At 43.8% G+C, this 23664-nt stretch overlaps 1 protein-coding gene across 1 annotated transcript in view; it reads right to left on the reverse strand.

Annotated features, from left to right (window-relative positions):
• Window positions 1–23664, reverse strand: part of NPC1 (NPC intracellular cholesterol transporter 1) — a 66747-nt gene that overhangs the window by 39164 nt on the left and 3919 nt on the right. Inside the window, exons 2-5 of the mRNA XM_030552918.1 lie at window positions 12189–12311; window positions 10882–10988; window positions 10039–10214; window positions 8645–8812 (exon numbers count right to left, since the gene is read on the reverse strand). Coding sequence (XP_030408778.1) covers window positions 8645–8812; window positions 10039–10214; window positions 10882–10988; window positions 12189–12311 — 574 coding nt within the window. The remainder of the gene's footprint in view (window positions 1–8644; window positions 8813–10038; window positions 10215–10881; window positions 10989–12188; window positions 12312–23664) is intronic.

The following is a 23664-nucleotide window of genomic DNA, read 5'->3' on the forward strand; positions in this document are numbered from 1 at the left end:
GACTATTCTAAGCCTTTTACCCTTTTCTGCCATGAACAATCTGGATGTGCACTTGGAGTTCTCACTCAGGTGCACGGAGGCAGGAATCGCCCAGTAGCTTATTTCTCTGCCACTTTGGACCCTGTGGCCCAAGGCCTGCCCCCCTGCCTGCGTGCTGTGGCTGCTGCAGCACGCTTAGTCGAAATGTCTGAATCCCTTGTCCTTCGCTCCCCCCTTACTCTCATGGTCCCTCACTTTGTAGAAACTCTGCTGTTACAACGCAATACAAGCCACCTCTCCTCCGCTCGCCTTACCAGGTATGAACTTCTACTGCTGTCGGCCTCATATATCACTATAAAGCGCTGTTCTCAGTTAAATCCTGCCACTCTCCTTCCTTTGTCTAATGACGGTGATCCTCATGACTGCCTTGCAACTGTCTCTGCTATCACCGTCCCGCGCTCTGACCTTTCTGATGTCCCTCTCCCTAACTCTGACCTTGTTTTGTTTACTGATGGTTCCTGTTTTCGAGACAACCAAGGTCGTCTCCTTGCAGGATACGCTATAGTGTCACTCTCAAACCCTAGAAGCTGCACCTTTACCTTCTGTAACCTCAGCACAAGTTGCTGAATTAGTTGCCCTCACCCGTGCCTGCTTTTTGGCGGAGGGACGCTCCGCCACCATTTACACTGACTCTCGCTATGCTTTTGGGGTTGTACATGACTTTGGTACCCTCTGGCAAGCTCGGGGTTTCCTTACTTCTGCCGGTACCCCTATTAAGAACAGCCCTTATATCGCTGCTCTCTTGTATGCGGTTTTACTTCCCTCTGCCCTGGCTATTGTTAAGTGCCCTGGCCACTCAATGGCAGACACTGATGTTGCTAAGGGTAACGTGTTTGCTGATACCTCTGCTAAACATGCTGCTGCTATAGAACCTTCCCCAGATGCATTTCTAGGTTCCCTCTCTGTTTCTATACCACCACCGTCCCTCACTCTGCTCCAGGACTCTGCCCCAGAAACTGAAAAAGATTCCTGGGTTGCCCAGAGTTGCTCTCTACATCCTGATTCCCTTTGGCGTTCGCCCACTGGTACCTTTGTAGCCCCCTTTTCATTCTACCCATCGCTGGCCGCCCTGCTACACGGTGTTTCGCATGTCGGAAAGGAGGGAATGGTGTCTGCTCTAACTAAGGCGGGATGGTGGGCTCCCCATTTCAGCTCTTTTGCAGCCCACCACTGTGCCACCTGCACCACTTGCCAAAGCCACAATATTGGTAAACCTGTAAAAGTGGCTCAGGGATTCAGGGGCTTGCCCCAAGCACCCTTCTTGCATTGGCAACTTGATTTTGTACAAATGCCTAAGTGTCAACGATTTGAATTTATTTTGGTTATGGTATGTTTATTTCCTGGTTGGATTGAAGCCTTTCCTTGTCGCAAGGCTGACTCACTGTCCGTTGCTAAATGTTTGTTAAACCATATTATGCCTGCCAAGGGAATTCCTGCCACTCTGTCCAGTGACCGGGGTACACACTTTACTGGACAAATTGTTCAACACCTGGATCATATATTACATGTCACACACCTGTTGCACTGTCCCTACCACCCACAAAGTGCAGGTGCTGTGGAAAGGCAAAATGGTGTACTTAAGAATAAACTTGCTAAAATTTGTGACTCCACAGGGTTAAGCTGGCCAGCAGCTTTACCACTAGCCCTTATGGAAATGCGATCCACTCCATCCCAAAGGCATAAACTGAGTCCTTTTGAAATCATTATGGGACGCCCTATGCGAACTGTGGCTACCATTACTCCAGTCCCAGACTTGAATTTGACTCACAGTACGCTCCTTCAATATTGCAAGGGATTAATGCAAGCTGTAAGTCACTTCCATTCACAGGTTCGAGCCGCCTGGCCGACGGAACCCACCTCCGACGCCTGCCACAACCTTGAACCAGGTGACTGGGTCTACGTACGGCACCACCATCGAAAACACGCCTTGGAACCTCGGTGACAGGGTCCTCATCAGGTACTGCTTACTACCCAGACAGCTTTTAAGCTATCTGGCATTGCAGCGTGGATACATGCTTCACAGTGTAAGAAGACACCCTCCCCGGCGAACCAAACAACACTTCAGGACTTCGCAGAGTCAGTTTTGACTCCAGAAGAAGACGTAGAGGAACAGCCTGCAATACCTTACAATCTACGCTCTCATAAGGGTTGCCAGAAGCAGACGACGACCTAAAGCAAGGCCCAAGAAGCAGCAGTAGTGAGCCTGGCGCCTGCTGCCTGGTGGACATAAAACTGTGAGTGCAGTTCCCTCAGTTGAGGTTGTCAGAACCAGAAGGGCCTTGCCTCCAACATGCACCTCTGGTGGCGCCTGTTCCTCGGCTGCTGGTATCTTAAGGTCTGGGGTGCCCACAATGACAATTCTTTTATCCAGCAGCAAGTGTGGATAGATCAGACCCTTAATATTTCTAAATGCTGGGTCTGCAGCCACATCCCAGCCCACTCTCAAGCTGGTGTTCCTGTCCTGGCTATCCCACTCAATTCCCCAGACCTCACTGGAGGACCTTGTCCATTTAACAAAACATGGAACAGCAATGACACTTGGGAAGCAGTGGGAATAAATGTATCTAAATGGATAAGTGTGGTGGAGGGGAAAGGTCATTGGTGTTGGGTGTGTAATGGGACAGGACTGGATCTGGGAACAAGCTGTTGCCTTCAGCATATTGTGGCAAATGGTGTATGGGATTATTCAAACAAAACTAAGGAGTGGCGGACTGGGTATGGAGATATGAATTTTTTCTCAACCTGGGATCAAACAGAAAAATCCATCTTAGTAAAAATAATACAATCTTCCAATGCCATACAAATATTACCACTCCTCGTAAGGAGGATTACCCTGTGCCCTTTGGAGGATATTACTCCTCATTTGCAGATACCTATGTAACAAATGGATGCAATCGACCCTTCCCGGCCTTAATAGGCCATCATTGGGTTTGTGGAACCAAAGCTTATATTGTATTACCAGCTAACTGGTCAGGTATCTGTTATCCCGCCCAACTCTTCCCACAATTCTGGGTACTAGAGTCCCTCCCACGAGAACGCCTCCGTAAGTCCCTTCTTTTTCGCCTGAAATTACTAGATGCCTAATGGTATATACATAACATAAGCCCCTTAAGTTGGGAAGAGGCCATTGGCACTTCCTTTATCCCACTTGGGGGAGTAATACACCACACAAAAAGACTCCTAAGGTTACAAGCAGTGGTTGAAATAATGGCAAGTGAAACCGGAGAAAGTTTAAAAACCCTGGCCAAAGAAACAGGGGTGATCAGACAGGTTGCCCTCCAAAACCGTCAAGCATTAGACATAGTGCTGGCGGCCAAAGGAGGGACCTGTGCTCTCATTGGAAAAGAATGTTGTGTGTTTATACCTGACAATACCAATGAGGTAATAGATCACGCTAGCCACTTAGAACAAATCGCATATCTTCCTCATGAAGAGCTGAGTTCTTTATGGAAGTGGCTAAGTAACCTGTTCAATTTCTCTGGCATAGGAAACTGGTTGTTTCAGGGAGCCCTAACTATCCTGTTTGGAATCTTAGTGATTTTTGTATGCTTTCAGTTAATCTCCTGTTGTATTCAGACTTGTGTCACCCAGATGACTGCCCCAAAACAGAGTGCTAATATGATGATTTTGAATATCGCTGATGAACTAAGATAAGGAACGGTTAATTTGTGGAACTCAGTAAGGGTTGGTCATGGCGTACGCCTGACCAACAGGAGGGATTGTGAAAGTAGAATGAATTATATAGTAAGAATAGAAAGGATTAAAGAAATGTTGTCTGTACCTTTAAGCAAAGTTGTTGGAATGTTGCAACCAGGTGTCAGGAATATAGACATTAACATAGAACAATTGCACCGTTTAAGGGCAATTGGTGAAGCATTAGCCTTAGATCGATAACAGTTAGTAAGGAAATAGGCTATGCATGCTGTGCCCCAGGTTAATTTTCCTGTTTTGCTTTCTTTGTCCCTTTGTCTAATTCCCGCTCTTTTATCTGTATAAATAAGACTGTTTTGGCCTTGCATGGCCACTCACATATTCTTAAACGGTGCAATTGTTCTATGTTAATGTCTATATTCCTGACACCTGGTTGCAACATTCCAACAACTTTGCTTAAAGGTACAGACAACATTTCTTTAATCCTTTCATGCAGCCAGGAGCTCTTCTCAAGCCAGGAGGAGGCTAGCCAGTCGCAGCAGCGGGAAGTTGCTGGTGAAGAAGAAGCAGAGGAACATGTTCCGGGTAAGCAGATTTTATGTTTTGGGAGAGGAGGGTTGGGGTTATGGCTGCCTGCATGCATGCATGCCTAAATGTGGAATAGCCCATTGATTTGCTCTATCACGTCTCTGTAATCGGCCTCGGTAATCTCTTGAAAACTTGCAGCCAGAGCGTGGGTAATGTGCTTGCGCAAGTTTATAGGGAGAGCCACCGTGGTCCTTGTCCCGGTCAGGCTAACTCATCCGCACCACTGTGCCGCAAGGGGTGGGGGAACCATTGCTGCACACAGGCAAGCTGCATAGGGACCAGGGCGGAATCCACATTGCTGTAGAAGACCCTCCCTCTCTTCCCAGGTAACACGCAGCAGTGATATATCTGGCAGTAGGAAACCCTGTTGAGAATGTAGGGATATTGCTCAGTGCAGGGCGCCAGCTTCCCGGCCCCCCCCCCGCCCCCCGCAGGTCGGCAGCTTCGCGGTCCTCCCCCCCTCCCCAGGTCGCCAGCTTCCTGTTCCCTCCTGTCCCCTGTGCAGGCCCCCAGCTGCCTCCTCTACCCAGTGCAGAGAAACTCCAGTGAGCCATCAGGCAGTTCCCCTTCCCAGGTGAAGTCGGGGCAGAAACACTCACCCCATTGCTCACCATGCCTTTGCTTCCGTGGCCTCTCTGTGCTATGTTAGGTATGTGGGAATGATGCTACAAAAAGTTTACAAACTCCTTCACTGTGTGATAATAAACAATGTTTCTATCTATGTTTTTTTAAGTGACCTTGAATAATGCAGCCAGATCACCGCCTACCCGTCGCTTGCAGAACTTGCGGAAAAATCCGCAAAAATCAAAAGAAGAATTGATCAAAGCAGTTATGAATCAGTACGCCAGAGAAAGTAGGAAGACGCAGGAATGGAGAGAGAAAATGCATTAGTGGAGGCAAACAGAAAGCAGGAGAAAGGAATTGGCTACAAGAAAAACATCGAAGCAGTTGATAAGCCTCCTGGCTCGCCAAACTGACTCTTTCCAGTCTCTCGTAGCCATGCAGGCAGATCTGTACCGTGGTAACCTACACCCCTCCCAAAGCTCTCTTTCTTGTTCCCCAGTATTTGCACAAAACACCCTTCTCCAGCAGCCTGTTTCTTACTACCCCCAGCTGTCCCCAACACCTGTACGATCACCTACCAGTCCTGATAACTACAATCCTTACCCTGTGCACTCCACCCCCATGACGCTGCAGCATATTAATCCTGAAGTGCAGCAGACATTGAACAGCAATCCAAAAAGGACATATTCAAACCTCTAAATGTACAGTCCACCACCCTACCCCCCTGCCCTTTTATGTACTGTATTTTGAATAAAGGATTTCATGGCTTTTACAATAGTTTTTATTATTGCAGAAAGTGGTAAATACTGTACCCCAAGGGAAAAACGAGCACAGCAAAGGCACCAAACATTACTGTTGGCTCTCAGCATCAAATTGCTCCCTTAAGGCATCCCTAATCCTTGAAGCCCTTTGCTGGGCCTCTCTAGTAGCCCTGCTCTCTGGCTGTGCAAATTGAGCCTCTAGTTGTCGAACCTCGGAGGTCCATTCCTCACTGAATCTTTCACCCTTCCCTTCACAAATATTATAGAGGGTACAGCACGCGGATATAACAGCGGAGATGCTGCTTTCCCCCAAATCTAGCTTCCCATAAAGACAACGCCAGCGGGCTTTCAAACGGCCAAAAGCACACTCCACAGTCATTCTGCACTGGCTCAGCCTCTAGTTGAACCGGTCCTTGCTCCGGTCAAGCTTCCCTGTATACGGTTTCATGAGCCATGGCATTAAGGGGTAAGCGGGGTCTCCAAGGATCACAGTGGGCATTTCGACGTCCCCTACTGTGATCTTGCAATCTGGGAAAAAAGTCCCGGCCATCAGCTTCCTGAACAGGGCACTGTTCCGAAAGATGCGTGCATCATGCACCTTTCCAGGCCATCCTGAGTAAATGTCAGTGAAACGCCCACGGTGATCCACAAGCGCTTGGAGAACCACGGAGAAATACCCCTTGCGATTAATGTACTCGGATGCCAGGTAGGGTGGTGCTAGAATAGGAATATGTGTCCCATCTATTGCCCCTCCACAGTTAGGGAAACCCATTTGTGCAAAGCCATCCACAATGTCCTGCACGTTCCCCAGAGTCACGGTTCTTCTTAGCAGGGTGCGATTAATGGCTGTGCAAACTTGCATCAGCACTATTCCAACGGTGGACTTTCCCACTCCAAACTGGTTCGCCACCGATCGGTAGCTGTCTGGAGTTGCCAGCTTCCAGATTGCAATAGCCACCCACTTCTCCACTGGCAGGGCAGCTCTCAATCTCGTGTCCCTGCGCCCCAGGGTAGGGGCCAGCTCAGCACACAGTCCCATGAAAGTGGCTTTTCTCATCCGAAAGTTCTGCAGCCACCGCTCGTCATCCCAGGCTTGCAGGACGATGTGATCCCACCACTCAGTGCTCGTTTCCCGAGCCCAAAGGCGCCGTTCCACGGTGCTGAGCACGTCTGTTACTGCCACAAGCAATTTACTGTCTTCAGCATCAGGCGAATCAATATCATCATCATGACTCCTCACTGTCACTTTGCAGCTCAAGGAATAGTTCCACTGCCATGCGTGATGTGCTGGCAACATTCATCAGCAAGGTCCTCAGCAGCTCGGGCTCCATTTGTAACAGAAATCGCGCTGCAGACTCTCAATGCCACCAAACTGCTCGGAATGTGTAGCAAAGCACCACGGGGCGTTGGAACAGGAAGCGGAAAGACCTGCACCCTTCTGTCCCCTTCCCACAAGCCACAGCGCCAAAATGGGACGAGGTGCTCTGTGGGACAGCTGCCCACAATGCACCACTCCCAACAGCGTTGCAAGTGCTGCAAATGTGGCCACACTGCAGCGCTGGCCCTACACAGCTGTACGAACACAGCTGTAACTACCAGCGCTGCAGAACTGTAAGTGTAGCCATGGCCTAACTTTAATCACTTTTCTCACTCCAAGTAAACTCTCAGAAATCTAAACTATTAAGAAATATTGCAGAGATTTTTAAACTGCTTGCCTTTTGAACAGCTCACCTCTTACTACTGAATAAAAGGATCCAGTTAGAAGATAGTGAGAATCTGCTGTTCTAAATCACTATTGAAAGAGATAATTATCTACCTTGCTATCTTGTTTCAGTGTAATGTGGTGCTTCTCAACAACACTAAGACCTTGTCTACATCAGAAAGTTGCAGCGCTGGTGAGGGAGTTACAGCGCTGCAACTTTGAGAGTGTCCACATCTGCAGGGCATCACCAGCGCTGCAACTCCCTGTTTGCAGCGCTGGCCGTACTCCCGTTTTGTCTCGGGTGTAGAGGATCCAGCGCTGGTGATCCAGCGCTGGTAATGCAATGTAGACACTCACCAGCGCTTTTCTTGACCTCCGTGGAAGGAGGAAGCCTCTGGTAATCAAGCTGGTTTCCTTTCCCGGTTTGCTCTCTCGGTCCCGGAGCCAGCCAGCAAACCGCAGGGAAGGAGACCTGCTTGCTCGGGGTTCCGGGACCGAGAGAGCAAACCGGGAACGCCGCGGTTTGCTCTCTCGGTCCCGGAGCCAGCCAGCAAACCGCGGGGAAGGAGACCTGCTTGCTCGGGGTTCCGGGACCGAGAGAGCAAACCGGGAACGCCGCGGTTTGCTCTCTCGGTCCCGGAGCCAGCCAGCAAACCGCGGGGAAGGAGACCTGCTTGCTCGGGGTTCCGGGACCGAGAGAGCAAACCGCGGCGAAGCTGGTTTCCTTTCCCGGTTTGCTCTCTCGGTCCCGGAACCCCGAGCAAGCAGGTCTCCTTCCCCGCGGTTTGCTGGCTGGCTCCGGGACCGAGAGAGCAAACCGCGGCGTTCCCGGTTTGCTCTCTCGGTCCCGGAACCCCGAGCAAGCAGGTCTCCTTCCCCGCGGTTTGCTGGCTGGCTCCGGGACCGAGAGAGCAAACCGCGGCGTTCCCGGTTTGCTCTCTCGGTCCCGGAACCCCCCTTGAAGCCGCCCAACAGCGCTGCAGTGTGGCCACATCTAACACCACTTGCAGCGCTGGTTGCTGTAAGTGTGGCCACTCTGCAGCGCTGGCCCTATACAGCTGTACTAATACAGCTGTAACAACCAGCGCTGCAAAATTTTAGATGTAGACATGGCCTAACATTCAGCAACAATCACCCAGAAGCCAAAAACAATTAAAATCCTCTCTAGTTCAGTATTAAAAACTATACAGTTTATACTGGCGTAATATACTATTCTCATGTTATTCTAGTACATTATTGGATTTTACGACCACCTGTACCCCACAACAATGCATACAGTGTAAACACTTACTTTTAGGACACGGGCCTTACACAGAAGAAAAAAATTTCCATTTCTTACCTGAAAAAATAGGAATGATGCTGAAAGGAGTCTGTCCATTATTCTTACTAAACATGTACTCAATCCAATTGGTAGCATTGCAGTCTTTAGCATCTTTTCCACATAGTAGCCCCAATGCTTTATCATTACTTGATGGTGCTTCCACATCTTTGCAGGCATTATACATGGCTAGAAAACATGTTATTAGGAAAGTATAATAAGTCCATGCTATTAAACAAAACAATATAATTTTGAAAGTTTATTTTGCATTTTGAATTCTGGAAGTAAACTAGTCCAAATTTAGTTCTTTAAATTCACAGAAGATGCCATAAGCTTTAAAACAGCAGATGCAGAATTTACATCGGGGGGCGGGGGTGGAAAGAGAGGAGAAGAGAGAACTGATGGAAAACTGATTTTATCAAATCCTAATGTACTTAATGGAGGAACTTCTAGGGATACTCAACCCTGAGTACCTAGAAGGAGGAGGATGTTCCAGGAGGCCCTCTTAACTATCACATGAAGTACATTTTTATTATTCAGCCTTTCATTCCAAATAATCTCAAATATAGTATGAAAATAAGAAGGTGACTGAGAGGCCAAATCTACCTTATAATTACAACTGGGTCAGGAGACCCAGTTACAATAAAGGTTCAAATTTGTAATGTCGACTGAATTTAACTGTTTAAATTTTTACACTTCTGTAAGAATAATATTTGTCTTAATTTCTTGTGTATACTCCTAAATATTGGAAAAACACTAGGACTAATCTTTTGTCATGTATTTTTAAAAAGTAGCAGTGCTTTATGAAAACAGGAGCAACTTTACTGCACCAGTCTCTAGACTTCATTTGTCACATTGAAACAAAATGCAATTTTCTACAACTCTCAAAAATGAAAGCCCTACACCAAACCTTGAAGCCACTATATGTTCATGCAAGACTTCATTGTTTCTCTCAGACTTGACTGACAATACCTTGTAAGATTTTCATAAGAGGGCCTATTTCTTATTACATGTTGTACAGCGTCTAACACAATGGGGACCCAATCTTGATTGGGCCTTTAGGCACTACAATAATAATGCAAAACCACTTCAGCAAAACCACAGGTGGTCATTCTAGAACTGAAATTATACATTCATGTTAATATTTTAAGCAGCTTATTATTATAACACTTTTCTAAGGGGTCCGTTGCTATAGTTTTAGGCATTTACCTTGGCCAAGAAAGATTCTAAGGTAAGTTACAAGCAAATGTCAAATGATCAAAACGATAATTTCCACTCCCTCTCTCCCAGTTCCTCTACTGAAAGAAGTCTATGGTCAGAAAGACAATGTGTTTATCTGAAAATCTGGATGGAGTGTGAGGCATTCACAACATACCATACCTAAGTAGCATAGTAACTGAACTGGGTTTGCTTACCATTGGCAAAACTCTCTCCAATATAATACTGTAGTTCTGTGATGCTGGTTTTGTTCTTTTTTGTGACAGGATCATAATAAGGTACGGTATTTGTAACATTCAAAAAGTCAACTTGATGTGGACTGCAGGTCAACTCACAGAACAGGTTAATTAAATTATAAAAACAAGATGGACATCTGCAGAAGAAAAAAAGCCAGTTAAACATGAGATTTGATTCATACATGTACACATACACACACAAATACAAAGAGATTCACTCTGAAAAAAACATTTTACCAGAAGAGGTAAATGTTTCTTACAATTAAAACTACTGAGGACTCAAAATATGAGTAATTCAGTCTTGCAAACTACTCTATCAAGACTTACGCTTAAGTGCTGCATCTACTAATTACATAATAATTCTAGATTTTCTTCATCAAATGTCACTCCTAAGAAAACTTGTCTCTCCTAACTGCAATTCAGCAGTGTTGTGAGGATTGAAGAAAGGAGTAAAAACCAACTCAGAAACAAACTTAGGGAGTTGCCCTGTTACCACCAAAAATGGCAGGAACTGTAAAGGTGATGTTTAAATTAAATAGACAGTAAAACAAAGTCTAGATTGTTCTTTGGGTGGGGCCCAGACACGACAAAAGGGAGCCTACATTCCCGTGGTGAACAATAGAAAGAACCACTGTCCCTGAATACAAGTTTCTCCCAACCATTCCCATGAAGTTTTCTTCCTGACAAGCTTTCCCCAGTAACACCAATTTTCTTTTTGTCAGATCATAAAAACAGCTAACAGAATGTGCTTTTATTCATTCACATTACAAAGTGCTAATCATTTCAAGCTGTTTGTCAGCATACCTGGAGAGAAACTGCAGAGGCAGCTGCAAGTTATTTTTCAAAGTCTGAAGCTGCTGAATATCGCAACAAACACTAACGTTATCAAAGAATAAACCTGGGCAGAGTTCCTTAAATAAAAAAGGTCACAAATTATAATCAAGTGGGGAAAAAAAGGAGGATTAAGGCATTTAACAACAACTTCATACATAGATGTCAGTAGAAAGTAATTTAAGAGAACACTAGTCACTCTGATTCTGTGACAAAGAATTCATAACATTACCATCTTAATTAGAAAGCTGTCAGGATACTGAACTTGACTTAACATGATTTGTTATGGAAGAGGGGAAAAGAAATTTCTTCTTGTCTGCAAGGGACTGTGTGTCTTTTTAGACCTGCATGGACACGGTCTAGCTCACCAATTCACCCCTACGTAAATATAGTATAAAAGAGTACTGAAGGAGCAGACAAGATGGCATGTACACATCCCAACTGGAATGATTTATTCCTGCAGTTTGTTAATGTACTTTGATGATAAATCTCAGAAGAGATTTCAAAGGCAAATTTATGAAACAGTCCTGGGCCTAACGCCATCAGCCATTAAACATGAAATATATATACAAAGCAATTTTGTTCAGACTACTTTGAACACTTGGGTTACGTCTACACAACAAAAATACCCCACAGCAGCGAGTCTCAGACACCGGATCATCTGTCTCAGGCTCAGACTGTGGGGCTAAAAATAGCAGTTGGGCTCAGGCCCCAGGTACTCAGACCCTCCCTCAGTCTCAAAAAACTAGGCTCCAACCCTAATCTGAGCATCTACATGGATATTTTTAGCCCTATGAGCCCAAGTCAACTGAATCAGCCTCTGAGACTCATTGCCATGGGGTGTGGGTTGAGTTTGGGGTTTTTTTTTTGTCACTGTGCAGACAATCTACCCGAGAACAAAATTTAATCTGAAGATTTGTAACAGAAACTCAGACGTGTTAGTTCAATGATATACAAAGTACTGGCATGGATTTGGCAGGACCTAAAATCATACAAGGCAGTGACACATGCTTGAAAGTGTGCACCAATTTTTTTAGGCATAATGCAGAGTAATAAGTATCAGGGGGCTCACCTAAACACTATTAAACAAAGATGTGAAGTAACTGGTGCTATTGCTTAGGACCAGCATTCAGTTCCATAATGCGTGCAGCCATTTCGTGTTTTAAGGCCCAAGAACTTAGATTATTGTAGAAAATTATATTTAGGTCTTATTATGCACATCCCAGCCCATATTCTATTTACTTTCTAGTTTCTAAAAGAACAGTCCAAAAGAAACATACCTGCATTAAGTCATATCCATCCTTTGGTAATGGTATTGGTAGTCCTGTATATTTGCAGTTATATCTTTTACCTTCAGGATTCATTCCGCACTCCCCATACCAAACACATGATTGTGAAAGTACCTAAACAGAGGAAGTTGTGTTAGTTAGTTGCATGATAAAGAACTATTTAAAATGAAGCGACTTTGTACCAAAGTGGCAAATGTTTCAAATCACGGAATTTCAGAGAATTTTTAAATATTGTAACGGATACAGAAAATATAAAATAAATATTAGGAGAAAGGCCTCCATCTAGACATTTTTCCTTTAATAGTAACAGAAGCAGAATACTAACAAACTAGAATCCTATCAGTTCAGTAGATACTAGACAGTGCAAGCTTTTAAATAGCACAAAGGAAAAAGCTAAAACAAGATCAGCAGACAAGATAAAAATCAGTTAAATTTCTCTCACACACACCTCATCAGTTTCCTCCTCCAGCAATACATACACAAACACACACATTTGCCCATTTGTATTCCCAAGGAAAGCACATTTACTACCCCGTTGGTACACAGTGATAGGAGAGGTGTGGGAAACCACATTGGCAGGGCTATAATATGCAAGGGTTCTAGAGAACTCCCTGTCCCACACAGGTAGTACTTTTCAATCAAATCCTGGGTAATATGCAAAAAGCACTTGCTCATACGAGTTAAAATGCTCACAGATGACAGAGCAGTTTGTAACTATTATTGTTATAAACCCTATAGAGAATATTTTGAATCAGTAATGTATCTGTATGCTGCAGAAATGCATCAAATTAATGTGACAAGTTGATTTATTAAGATGGGAAAGCTGAAATACAAGTTTGCCATCAGTAATTTGCTATAATTACAAATTCAGAGAAGACGCAGCATAAACATTACAGAAAGAGCAAGGATTATGTAATGCAAAGGTTTCTCAAGAATGTCTCATTCATCACATGACAGTCATCTGGTCACGGCAAAATTCAAGGAGTTGTGCTATCCATCAGCAGCACTCCCCTCCCCATCCTAGCTTAAGCAGATTGTTTGCCACCAACATAAGAGCAGTGCAGCATTCCCCTATTTCTATAGCTGTACTGCTTTTAATTAGCTATAGAAAGGAATTTGAGGTCACTGTTAGCAATGCACTGTTAGCAGGAAAGTTTACTGCTAGCAATGAAGAAAATTGATTTGGTACTAGTTCAAAATTTACACTGCAGTATACCAAGGATAGAAAAGTTGAAGGGATCTCTTTTTGGAAAACAGTCTGAAATGCTCAGAAGACCACATCTGTATGCCTTTCTTCCTCCTTTTCTTTTTTCCCCCCCCATGAATTAATACAATTTTTTACTAGTCCTTTGGATTCTACCATATGTAACTGAAACTGTAGAATTTCTGGTCTCTTCTATCACCATCAAACAACTAAATTGACAATTCAAAGTTCATCTACTCTGGCAATTTCAACACATGTATCAATGTACAGTACTGTACAAGATCATCCTGTTATTCCAAAACAGTATTTTAAACAGTCTCTAACCCTTTGCAAAAATACTTCTGCAAATATATAATATAAGCAACACTTGAATGACATCACAAACACGCAGTCAGTACATATTTCTGCAAGCTTTTCCGTTCTGAAAGTTGCATAGGACAGTTTTACAGATAAAGATGGGGCAGAAGTTTTCTAAACAACCTTTATTAGTGTTTGTCAAACATCACATGCTTATACCGCAAGGACAAACTCCTGTGTTTTGTGCTTGATCATGAATAACTTTGTTCACTAATCCAAGGGACCCCTGATGGTCTCAAAACATAACATCTAAGGACTACAAAGAATTACAATAAACGATTCCACAGCATCCAATACACTAAACATTTCTGTACTGGATGACAGACACACACCCAAAAGATGATGGAAAAAATGATAGGTCATTTGTCAGGGGAAGAAAGAAACTGTACTTACATTACAGTAACTGTGGTTCTTTGAGATGTGTTATCCATATATATTTCACTGTTGGCATGCAATCAGGTCTAGATTATTTTGCTCAGCAGTGTCTGTTTGGGGCAGCATTTGTATACCAAGTGTCTCCAAGTCTCCAGCTAAGGGCGTTAAGGGTGAGGCAGCACCAACCTCCCCTCAGTTCCTTAGTATCTGGGTTCTGTATAGTTATCAGACTCCACAATAGCAGGGAAGGGGGGCTGATCATGGAATCTATCTAGATATTATGTCTCAAAGACCCACAGTTACCGTAGGTTAAATATCAACTTCTTTTTTGAGTGATTGTAGGATGGCCTTGCCAAAATTAGGGTCTAATCAAGATGCTTCCACAATAGAGTAGCACTGTACAAACACATATCCTAACACGGGGTTGGCAACCATTCAGAAGTGGTGTGCTGAGTCTTCATTTATTCACTCTAATTTAAGGTTTCGTGTGCCAGTAATACGTTAACGTTTTTAGAAGGTCTCTTTCTATAAGTCTATAATATATAACTAAACTATTGTTGTATGTAAAGTAAATGAGGTTTCAGAATGTTTAAGAAGCTTCATTTCAAATTAAATTAAAATGCAGAGCCCCCTGGACTGGTGGCCAGGACCTGGGCAGTGCGAGTGCCACTAAAAATCAGCTCACGTGCTGCTTTCGGCACCCGTGCCATAGGTTGCCTACCCCGTCCTAACACCACATAGCTACTCTACAAGCACCCAGAATGGGAACGTTTCTGAAAGAAGCAACAGAGATCGCTTGTGCCCTAGTCAAGTGAGCTGTGACTCTTACAGGCAGGGTTAAAAATCAGTCAATTCATAAAATTTGATACAAGCCATTATTCAGTTAGAGTGTATTGAGACAGCCTGTACTTTAATGCACATGCTATGAATGACCTAGGGCAGTGGTGGGCAACCTGCAGCCCGTCAGAGTAATCTGCTGGCAGGTCACGAGATAGTTTGTTTACACTGGCCATCCGCAGACACAGCCACCCGCAGCTCCCAGTGGCCATGGTTCACTGTTCCCGGCCAATGGGAGCTGCGGGAAGTGGCAGCCCACACGTTCCTGTGGCCCATGCTGCTTCCTACAGCTTCCATTGGCCAGGAACAGAAAACCGCAGCCACTGGGAGCTGCAGGCAACCATGCCTGTGGACAATCAATGTAAACAAACTGTCTTGCGGCCTGCCAGCAGATTACACTGATGGGCCGCAGGCTGCCCACCACTGATCTAAAGGATGCTCTAAATGGCTTAGTTCTGTTTATACAGAAAGAAAGCACTCTAAGGAAATCTGCATGTGGTTTTGAAAAAAAGAAAAAAAAAAAAGAGGTGGATAATCTGATGTAAATGAAAGACTATTTTGGGTAAGGTCTTAATGACATCCTGTTCTTATGAAAAGTGATATACTGAGGCCCTATGACTGAAGTTTGCACCTCCTCTGCACTTCTGGCTGATGTTATGATGACCAAGAAGACTGTTTTAATGGAAAGATGGAACAGGGACATGTAGCCAAAGGTTCAAAAGATAGGCCTATTAACCCCTTGAGGGCAATATTCAGATCCCAGGGAGAAAGATTCCATAACTGTATGCCAGGGGGAAAGAGGGTGGGGGTGGATTTGTAAACTGTCAAACCCTTTAAGTTTAAGATTCATAGAGTTTAAGGCCAGAAGGCACTGGTACATCTTGTCTGCATCTGCCCAACTGTGTTGGAAGGTGGAGAGCTGCAAGATGTACCCTCAACAAGTTCATGGAAAGTTCAGAGTTCTTTAAATTCAGGAGACAATCAAGTATGTTTGGAATCTATGCTCAAGATTCCAACAGACCATGTGGTGGACAACTGTGTAGTGTAGACAAGGCCTTAGAAAATGACTTACAAATGGCCCATCACTTTAATGTGTTCCTTTCCCAGACATGATAAACATCAGGTATGCCCAACATTTAGAGGCATTACAGCTTCACATGAAAGGCAATTTTTTTGAAGATTGGAGATTAGTGTTCAGTCTTAAGAAATTGATCCCAGTACTAGTGGTAATTCACATGCAAACAGAGCAGCAGTCTCCTTACAGAAAGGGAAGAAAGGAAATACTAGCAAATTACTAACACTAAACCTAATCACTAATTAGGTATTCATTAAACACCTATTTACACAGTAAACAGGCCACACTCTGTCCAAAGAGGCTGGTAAACATAAGTGGTGAGAAAGAATTGAGGGGTAGTTGGGGTTGCTCCACCCTTGATTAGAGGCAGAAGGACATGGAAGGGGTAAGGCATAGCCCCAACAGACATTAGTCATCAAAATAATCAAGACTCGAATACATTGGGGACATGCGCACCAACAGTGGAATATATACATGGACAAACACTCTGAAGCTTTGTATAGGGCTAGCCACCTTCAGGGCTGGATTTCCAATTAGGCACAGTAGGCACATGCCTAGGGGCGCCGGCGCTCTAGGGGCACCTAAAAATTCAAAGCTGCTCCCAGGTCCTGGGAGGAGACAGGGTCAGTTGAGGGGGAGACAGCCCCACACAGCCCTGCTGATGTGCTCCTGCTAGCAGGGAAGGCAAAGCACCCCATTGTGGCAGGGGAAGAGCTCAGCAGTCCAACTCAGAGGGCCATGCCGGGCAAGTAGGTCCTGAAGGAGCCCGGCCTGGGCAGGCAGGCCCCACTCCTGCTCCAGCCTGGCTGATTGTGCCACTCCCAATGTGCCACAGCGGTCTCTGACCAGCTCCAGCCACACTGGCAGCTCAGCCCAATGGACACAGTCACCTCCCAGTAGGGCCAGTGAGTGCGGCCAGGGCACGGGAGAGTGGGCCTCTGGGGAGGGTTGGGGGTATGCTTGGCAGTGCAGAGTTGGGAAGTCTGTGCATATCTGTGTGTAAATCCAGCCCTGGCCACCCGAGTACATACGTACCTAGGATCTTGAACAGCCAAAGCAGCCAGCCACCTTACTACCATGGCCACACTATTTCTAGCACATTGCTCAAGCAGAGCTAGTGTGTGGACGTGTACCTGATCTTGGAATTACACTCTCAAGCTGCACTGTAGACACAAGATTATGTGGTAGTTATACAAATGCTTTGATGCCTGACTATCACCAGCTCTGCAGAACTGACTTCACCATGCAATAAAGAAATTTTCTTCTCAGTGGTGCTTTAAAAAGAAATGGTGTTGCCACCTTTTTAATTTTGCCATCCTGGTACTCATTCTTGATGTTTTTATTATATTCTTTACTACTTGTTCCACATTACTAATACTGCAGTAATCACTGGGAGATTTTCTCAACTGTATCAGAATGAATGTTGGATGCTGTGAGAAGTATTTGAGTTTCTTTTTGCTACTAGTCTAATTAACTATCATTGTTAATTGGATGGAGAGCCAAACAAAACTCTGATCTCTTTTTCCCAACCATATATCAGTTTCTGAATTCCAACTCACATTTGAGAGAAGTAATACATACAAATAAAATTAAAGTCCTGCTCAACGGATTTGGGGTTGGAGTTTATTGGAAGAATTTGGTCAGCTAGATCATGAACCTGGCTACTCATCCAGATTTCATCCTTCCAAAAGGGAAAAAATTCCCACAAGCTAAAGAACCTCCATCCTCACAAATCTTTGCATCCTTTATCCGTTGACATAAAGAAAAGTTTCCCTCCATGTGTCAAGTATTTTTTTGCTGACTTCATATTCCAACATCTCATTAGTTGTACTTCTTCTATACAAGTATACAGTGAAGAGTACTAGAAAAGTTAAGTACAAAAGACATTTTTTCATGAATATAAATTAGATTGTGTGCATTTATGGTATGTAGGCAACAAATGATTGAACCAAGCATCCATGTGCATTATGCCTCTTCAGCTGGAAAGTTATCTGGGTGAATTCACAAGCCTTAAAATACATAATATGTCATGGAGACTGCAATAGGAGGTCCCAGATTCAAGTATAGGAATATAGTAAAATAAAGGCAAGGCCAAACTACACAATGTGTGCTCAGTGGAGAGAGCAGAGTTGAGATTTATGTATGATAAGAGGCCCATTCATTGCACACCAAAAGCTCCAATTTAATGGGAACTTTGGTGCACAAAGAATGCATGATCTGGCGCAAAGAGTTTACAGTTCAATTCTACCCACTCATCATATTTGTGCATGATGTTTCTCATAATTTCTAAGTGCACGCTGACCATGGAACCAAAGCAGATTTAGCAAACAAATACAGTAAAGAAAACAAGCCATTTGATTGGCTTGATAGTTTAAATACCACCAGTGTGATTTTCATTATATTAATTTATGCTCATTTTGGAGTTAACTGTGTGACTAGGGGAACCTCAATTTTCAGAAAACTGTACAAAGTAACAAGTGTTACATATATGTAAAACTTAATAAGTAGAATTATGAATCAAATACAGAAATTAGTAGTTGTATTTTTTCTAGTCAATAAAAACAACTTTCATCTATCATTTAGATGATGGATTATAGTGTTGTTGAGTCATGTTAGCCCCAGAACATTAGACAAAGTAGACCAGGTAATATCTTTTATTGGATCAACGTCTATGGGCAGAAGAGCTCTTCAGAGCTCTTCCTCAGGTCTGGAGAAAATAACCAGAGTGTCTTAGCTAGTTACTTTCTCCAGATCTGAGGAAGACCTCTGTGAAGCTCCACAGATTGTCTGTTCTACCAATAAAAGTTGGTCCAATAAAAGACATGACCTCACCTACCTTGTCTCTCTTAAATGGTCATTGTCACGACTAAAGAATCAAGCACAATTACACGAAGATCAGAAAAACCCAGTAACTATTTTGCGACATTAGTCATAAACAGCCTGTTCTCTCACCCCAAGCAAGTTTGAGTGGAACATTTAAGCCATGGTCAAGGTCACCTAAAACATTACAGTAGTGCAACACTACCACTCCAGCCGTAGCACTCCTGTGTATACCCTACATCAGGGGTCCCCAATGCGGTGCCCACAGGCAGCATGACGCCCATTGGGGTATCCATGTGCGCCTGCCTACTGGCCACTGGACAAGCAGCTGCCAAAATGCCGCCGAGAAGCGCTACCACCGAAATTCGGCAGGATTTTGGCGGTGACGCCTCTTGATGATGTTCCTTCAAGGCGGAATTTCGGCAGCTGCTTCTCCAGCAGCCACAGTCCTTGGTGGCTAATCGTCCGGCGCCCACCCCACAGAAAAGGTTGGGGACCACTGCCCTACATATTCTAATGGGAGGGATACTCCCATCAGTGTAGGTAATCTCCCCAAGAAGTGGAAGCTAGGTCAACAGAAGACTTCTTCCATCAACTCAGCATTGGATTTTTCACATCCCTGAGAGACATAGCTATACCAAAGTAAGTTTCCTAATGTATACCAGGCCTACGTGTACCCTTAAGACAATATAGCAGCGCAGCTGTAGCGCTTCAGCGTAGACACCCAATACAGAGGTGGAAGGGGTTCTCCCGTCTCTGTAATAATCCACCTCTCCAACAGGTTGACCTTGATTGACGGAAGAAGTCTTCCATCTACCTAGCACAGTCTACTCTGGGGCTAGGTTGGCTCAACTACATCTCTCGGGAATGTGGATTTTTCACACTAGAGAGATGAAGCTATGCCAATGTACTTGTCATTATAGACCATCCCTTAAAGTGGGTATATTTACACTACAATCTGCATTAAAGAGATCCTAACTAATGAAACTGGAAAGAAAAAGCTGCCTTTTTTAAGTCTTGTCAATTCCTGCTATCATTTACAAGAAATTTGCAAAACCATTTGAGAGTAAAATCTCAAGCCTTTTCAAAGTTAGTAGCATGAAGCCACGGTTAAAACGTTCAATCATTAACAAATGATTAGCAAACTGATCATGAGTATTCCATCTAGCTACAATTATGGTAAAGAGGGCTCATTTCCTCTCCATTCTCAATCAATGTTCAAGGGATTTACACAAGTAACTATTTCATTCTCATTGACAAGATGTTGCAGGGAATTTCTCAAGTAAGTTCCACACATATCAAGGGAGGCTGGATCTTAAGTATTGAAAAAAGAAAAGTTATAAAAAAAGATAAAGTCTCTTACTCTTGTCTCTGTTACAGGTATACAAACTAAAGGTTTTATTTAATCCTCTGATATTAGCAGGATTTCTATATGTGTATAGCAAGGGGCATACACAGCTTTAAAAAATAATGTGATAATAAAAAAAATCATTAATTGTCAAAAGTAGGTGTAGTACTGCTTACAACTTATTTGAAGCTGACCACATTTCAAGTTGACACTGTGCCTTTAATCCTGGAAAAGTCAGACTCATTCAATTAACTAAAGGGGGTGGAGGGGTTAGGGTTGCAGAATACTCTGATGTATGGCTACACTTGAAATTTCAAAGTGCTGCCGCGGAAGCACGGCAGCGCTTTGAAGTGTGAGTGTGGTCGGAGCGCCAGCACTGGGAGAGAGCTCTCCCAGCGCTGCACGTAAACCACATCCCTTATGGGTGTAGCGTGCAGCGCTGGGAGCCGCACTCCCAGCACTGCGGCACTGTTTACACTGAGGCTTTACAGCGCTGTATCTTGCAGCACTCAGGGGAGTGTTTTTTTCACACCCCTGAGTGAGAAAGTTGCAGCACTGTAAAGTGCCAATGTAGCCAAGCCCCAAGTTCAGCCAGAGCACTATAGGAATTACTTACTTTTAGAAATAGTGCCATTGAGCTGTCTGATACCACCACGTGGTCAGGACTTCACTTTTATATCTAATCTGAAATAGAACATCCACAAGAAGAGCTTACACCATGCTGGGGCCTTGGTCCGATATCACAGAGAGAAGCATATCACCTACTAAATCACTACTTCCTTCAGCTGTTTTGGCTGAGAGAGCTGACTGGGTCATACGTAGCTCAAGCTAAAGAAAATCTATTTCATGAAGCAGCAACACAAAGCAGTTATCATTGACTTTACTACACTTTCAGCAAATAGTTACCACAAAAAAACAGGTTAATATTTAGCTCATGTTGACCTAAACAAACAGTTTTCTTCTTACTAATACAAGATAAAGTGCTAAAAGAATTCACCACATGTAAGGAAACTTGTAGTTAATACACACTATCCATAATTCCAAAACATACACCCACCAGCCCCCAACTCGCACTTCAACATAAGGTCAGCATTTCTCCCATGAACTAAATGGGTGTCCTATATATCAAACTCAGAGACCAACCTCTTAAGCCTGTCCGAGACATTAGACCACCACAAAACAAAAACTATGATGGATCCCTGAACTTCAAGGCAAACACAGAGAACAATAACTGTATTGTATGAATAACAAGGAGGAATTATTTGTCATCCTACACCAAACACTGGATGGTTATCAAAGATCGTGTTCTGCTTTCCTTATCCTCCTTATCTTGCATTTCTAATCTAAAATATTTGAAAGAAATTCAGTGAGTAAGATTATGGCAGCACCAGTGAGAGAGAGCTGTATTTCCCTCCTTCTGGGCTGTCTTCCCCCTCCACTCCCCCAATACACATACAGACCCAGATATGTACTGTACCTAACCTCTTGTAATGCACAATCAATACTTCTGTTGGAATTTCTAATTAAACCATCCCCTCCCAATATTCATATTTGCTCCAAACTAGAAGATTTTTTTTTCAAGCTAACGGGACATTTATTCACTGGGAATTCATTCACTATTAATAGATCAAGTTTCCCAACACAGACCACAGGACTGGAAATTACCGCCAAGTGTAACTGAGGGCTGGTCCAGACTAGGGGGGGGGAAATCGATCTTAGATACGCAACTTCAGCTACGTGAATAACGTAGCTGAAGTCAAATATCTAAGATCGGATTACTCAGCCGTCCAGACGGCGCGGGATCGATGTTCGCGGCTCTCCGTGTCGATTCCGGAACTCCGTTGGGGTTGATGGAGTTCCAGAATCGATATAAGCGCGCTTGGGGATCGATATATCGCGTCTAGATTAGACGCGATATATCGATCCCCGAGCAATCGATTTTAACCCGCCGATACGGCGGGTAGTCTGGACGTGGCCTGATAAGCATAAGTGTCATGGCCTTTCAGGGTCAAATAATAAAGCAGGCAAAAGTTGTAACTCAAGTTAGGTTAAGAAGACTTTTTTAAAGTAATGTGGGCGGGTTAGTAGATGCACTGAGTTACTGTTTGACTGGGGTTTCCATTTGACTTGGTCACAAGTAAAAATTACTTTAGCAGTGGGAATGCTGCATGCATATCAAGGGAAGTACCTAACTCCTAGGTAAAATTTGTCTACAATCACCAAAGTACCAAACAATTCCATACTAGTGGCAGTCCCTGTTCAGATATCCTGCATTTGAGTAGTGGGGCTGTTGCACAACAGGAATGAAGGACACTCTCAGGAGATGAGTAGGAAAGATTGCAGTTTGCCAGGTTATAACCATATTTGAGGCATTAACTTTCCCAAACAATTTATACATCGCCCCTTGCCTTATAAAAACCCTTCTCTCCACCTTCCATCAGAACATTGCAAAACCCAAATCAGAACCTTAATACACAGAAGGAGCCACCTGTTTTTACTGTTTTGTACTGGAAACATTTGTCTCTTCAGTGACTCCCTTTGTTTCTACACCCATTCTGAACAATATGTTTTGACAATGACTTTAGGAATTACTTTCACATTATATAGAGCTTTTCATCCAAGCATCTCATAACTTTACAAAGAGGGGTAAGTAATGTCTCCATTTTACAGATGGTGAAACTAAGGTAAAGAGGTTCAGTGACTTGTCCAAGGTAACAATGCAAGTCTGTGGATGTGCAGGAACTGGAGAACAGGTCTCTTGACTCACTTGTGATATGAAACACTAAACCAATAGATCCCAAGGTTACAGAAATGTTTATTAAATAATTGTGTTGGGAAGACAGAAATGCAAACCATCTATTCAAAGAGCTAAATATTTATTCTGACTGCTTCCCCTTCACACTTCCAGGTAAGTAAAAACCATATACCATTAATACAGAAAGGACTGCCACCATCCTCAAAAACCATTTCCTGAAAAGCACTAAGTTATATCTTCATATAGAGACCACAACTAAAGACGGCTGCAATCTGCTAAAAGGAAGGCAAAACAGACAGACACTTTTTTACAAAACCAAAGGAAAGCATACAATATTAACAAACAACCTTGATTACGGAGCACATCTATCCATCCAGGTTGTTCATTCTTTCCTAAACAAAAATAAGATCATCTGCACCAGACCTCAGTTACAGTGCAGAGTTTTCACTGTAAGCAGCAAGTACTGAGTGAAAAGCCTGCAATTAACATATCTCCTCTTTTATTAGAGCTGGGCAACGCTTGAAAAAAAAGCATTCCTAATACCTCCTAGCTTAAGGACTATAGCCAAGTCCACACCCCTGAGCAACACAGTTATACCGATCTATCCCACGTGCAGACAGCACTGCGTCAATGGGAGGGGTTCTCCCCCCAACACAGGTACTACTTCTCATGGAGGTGGCTTAACTTCTCCGTCAT

Source organism: Gopherus evgoodei, chromosome 2, assembly GCF_007399415.2.
Source record: "Gopherus evgoodei ecotype Sinaloan lineage chromosome 2, rGopEvg1_v1.p, whole genome shotgun sequence".
NCBI classification, from domain to species: domain Eukaryota; kingdom Metazoa; phylum Chordata; order Testudines; family Testudinidae; genus Gopherus; species Gopherus evgoodei.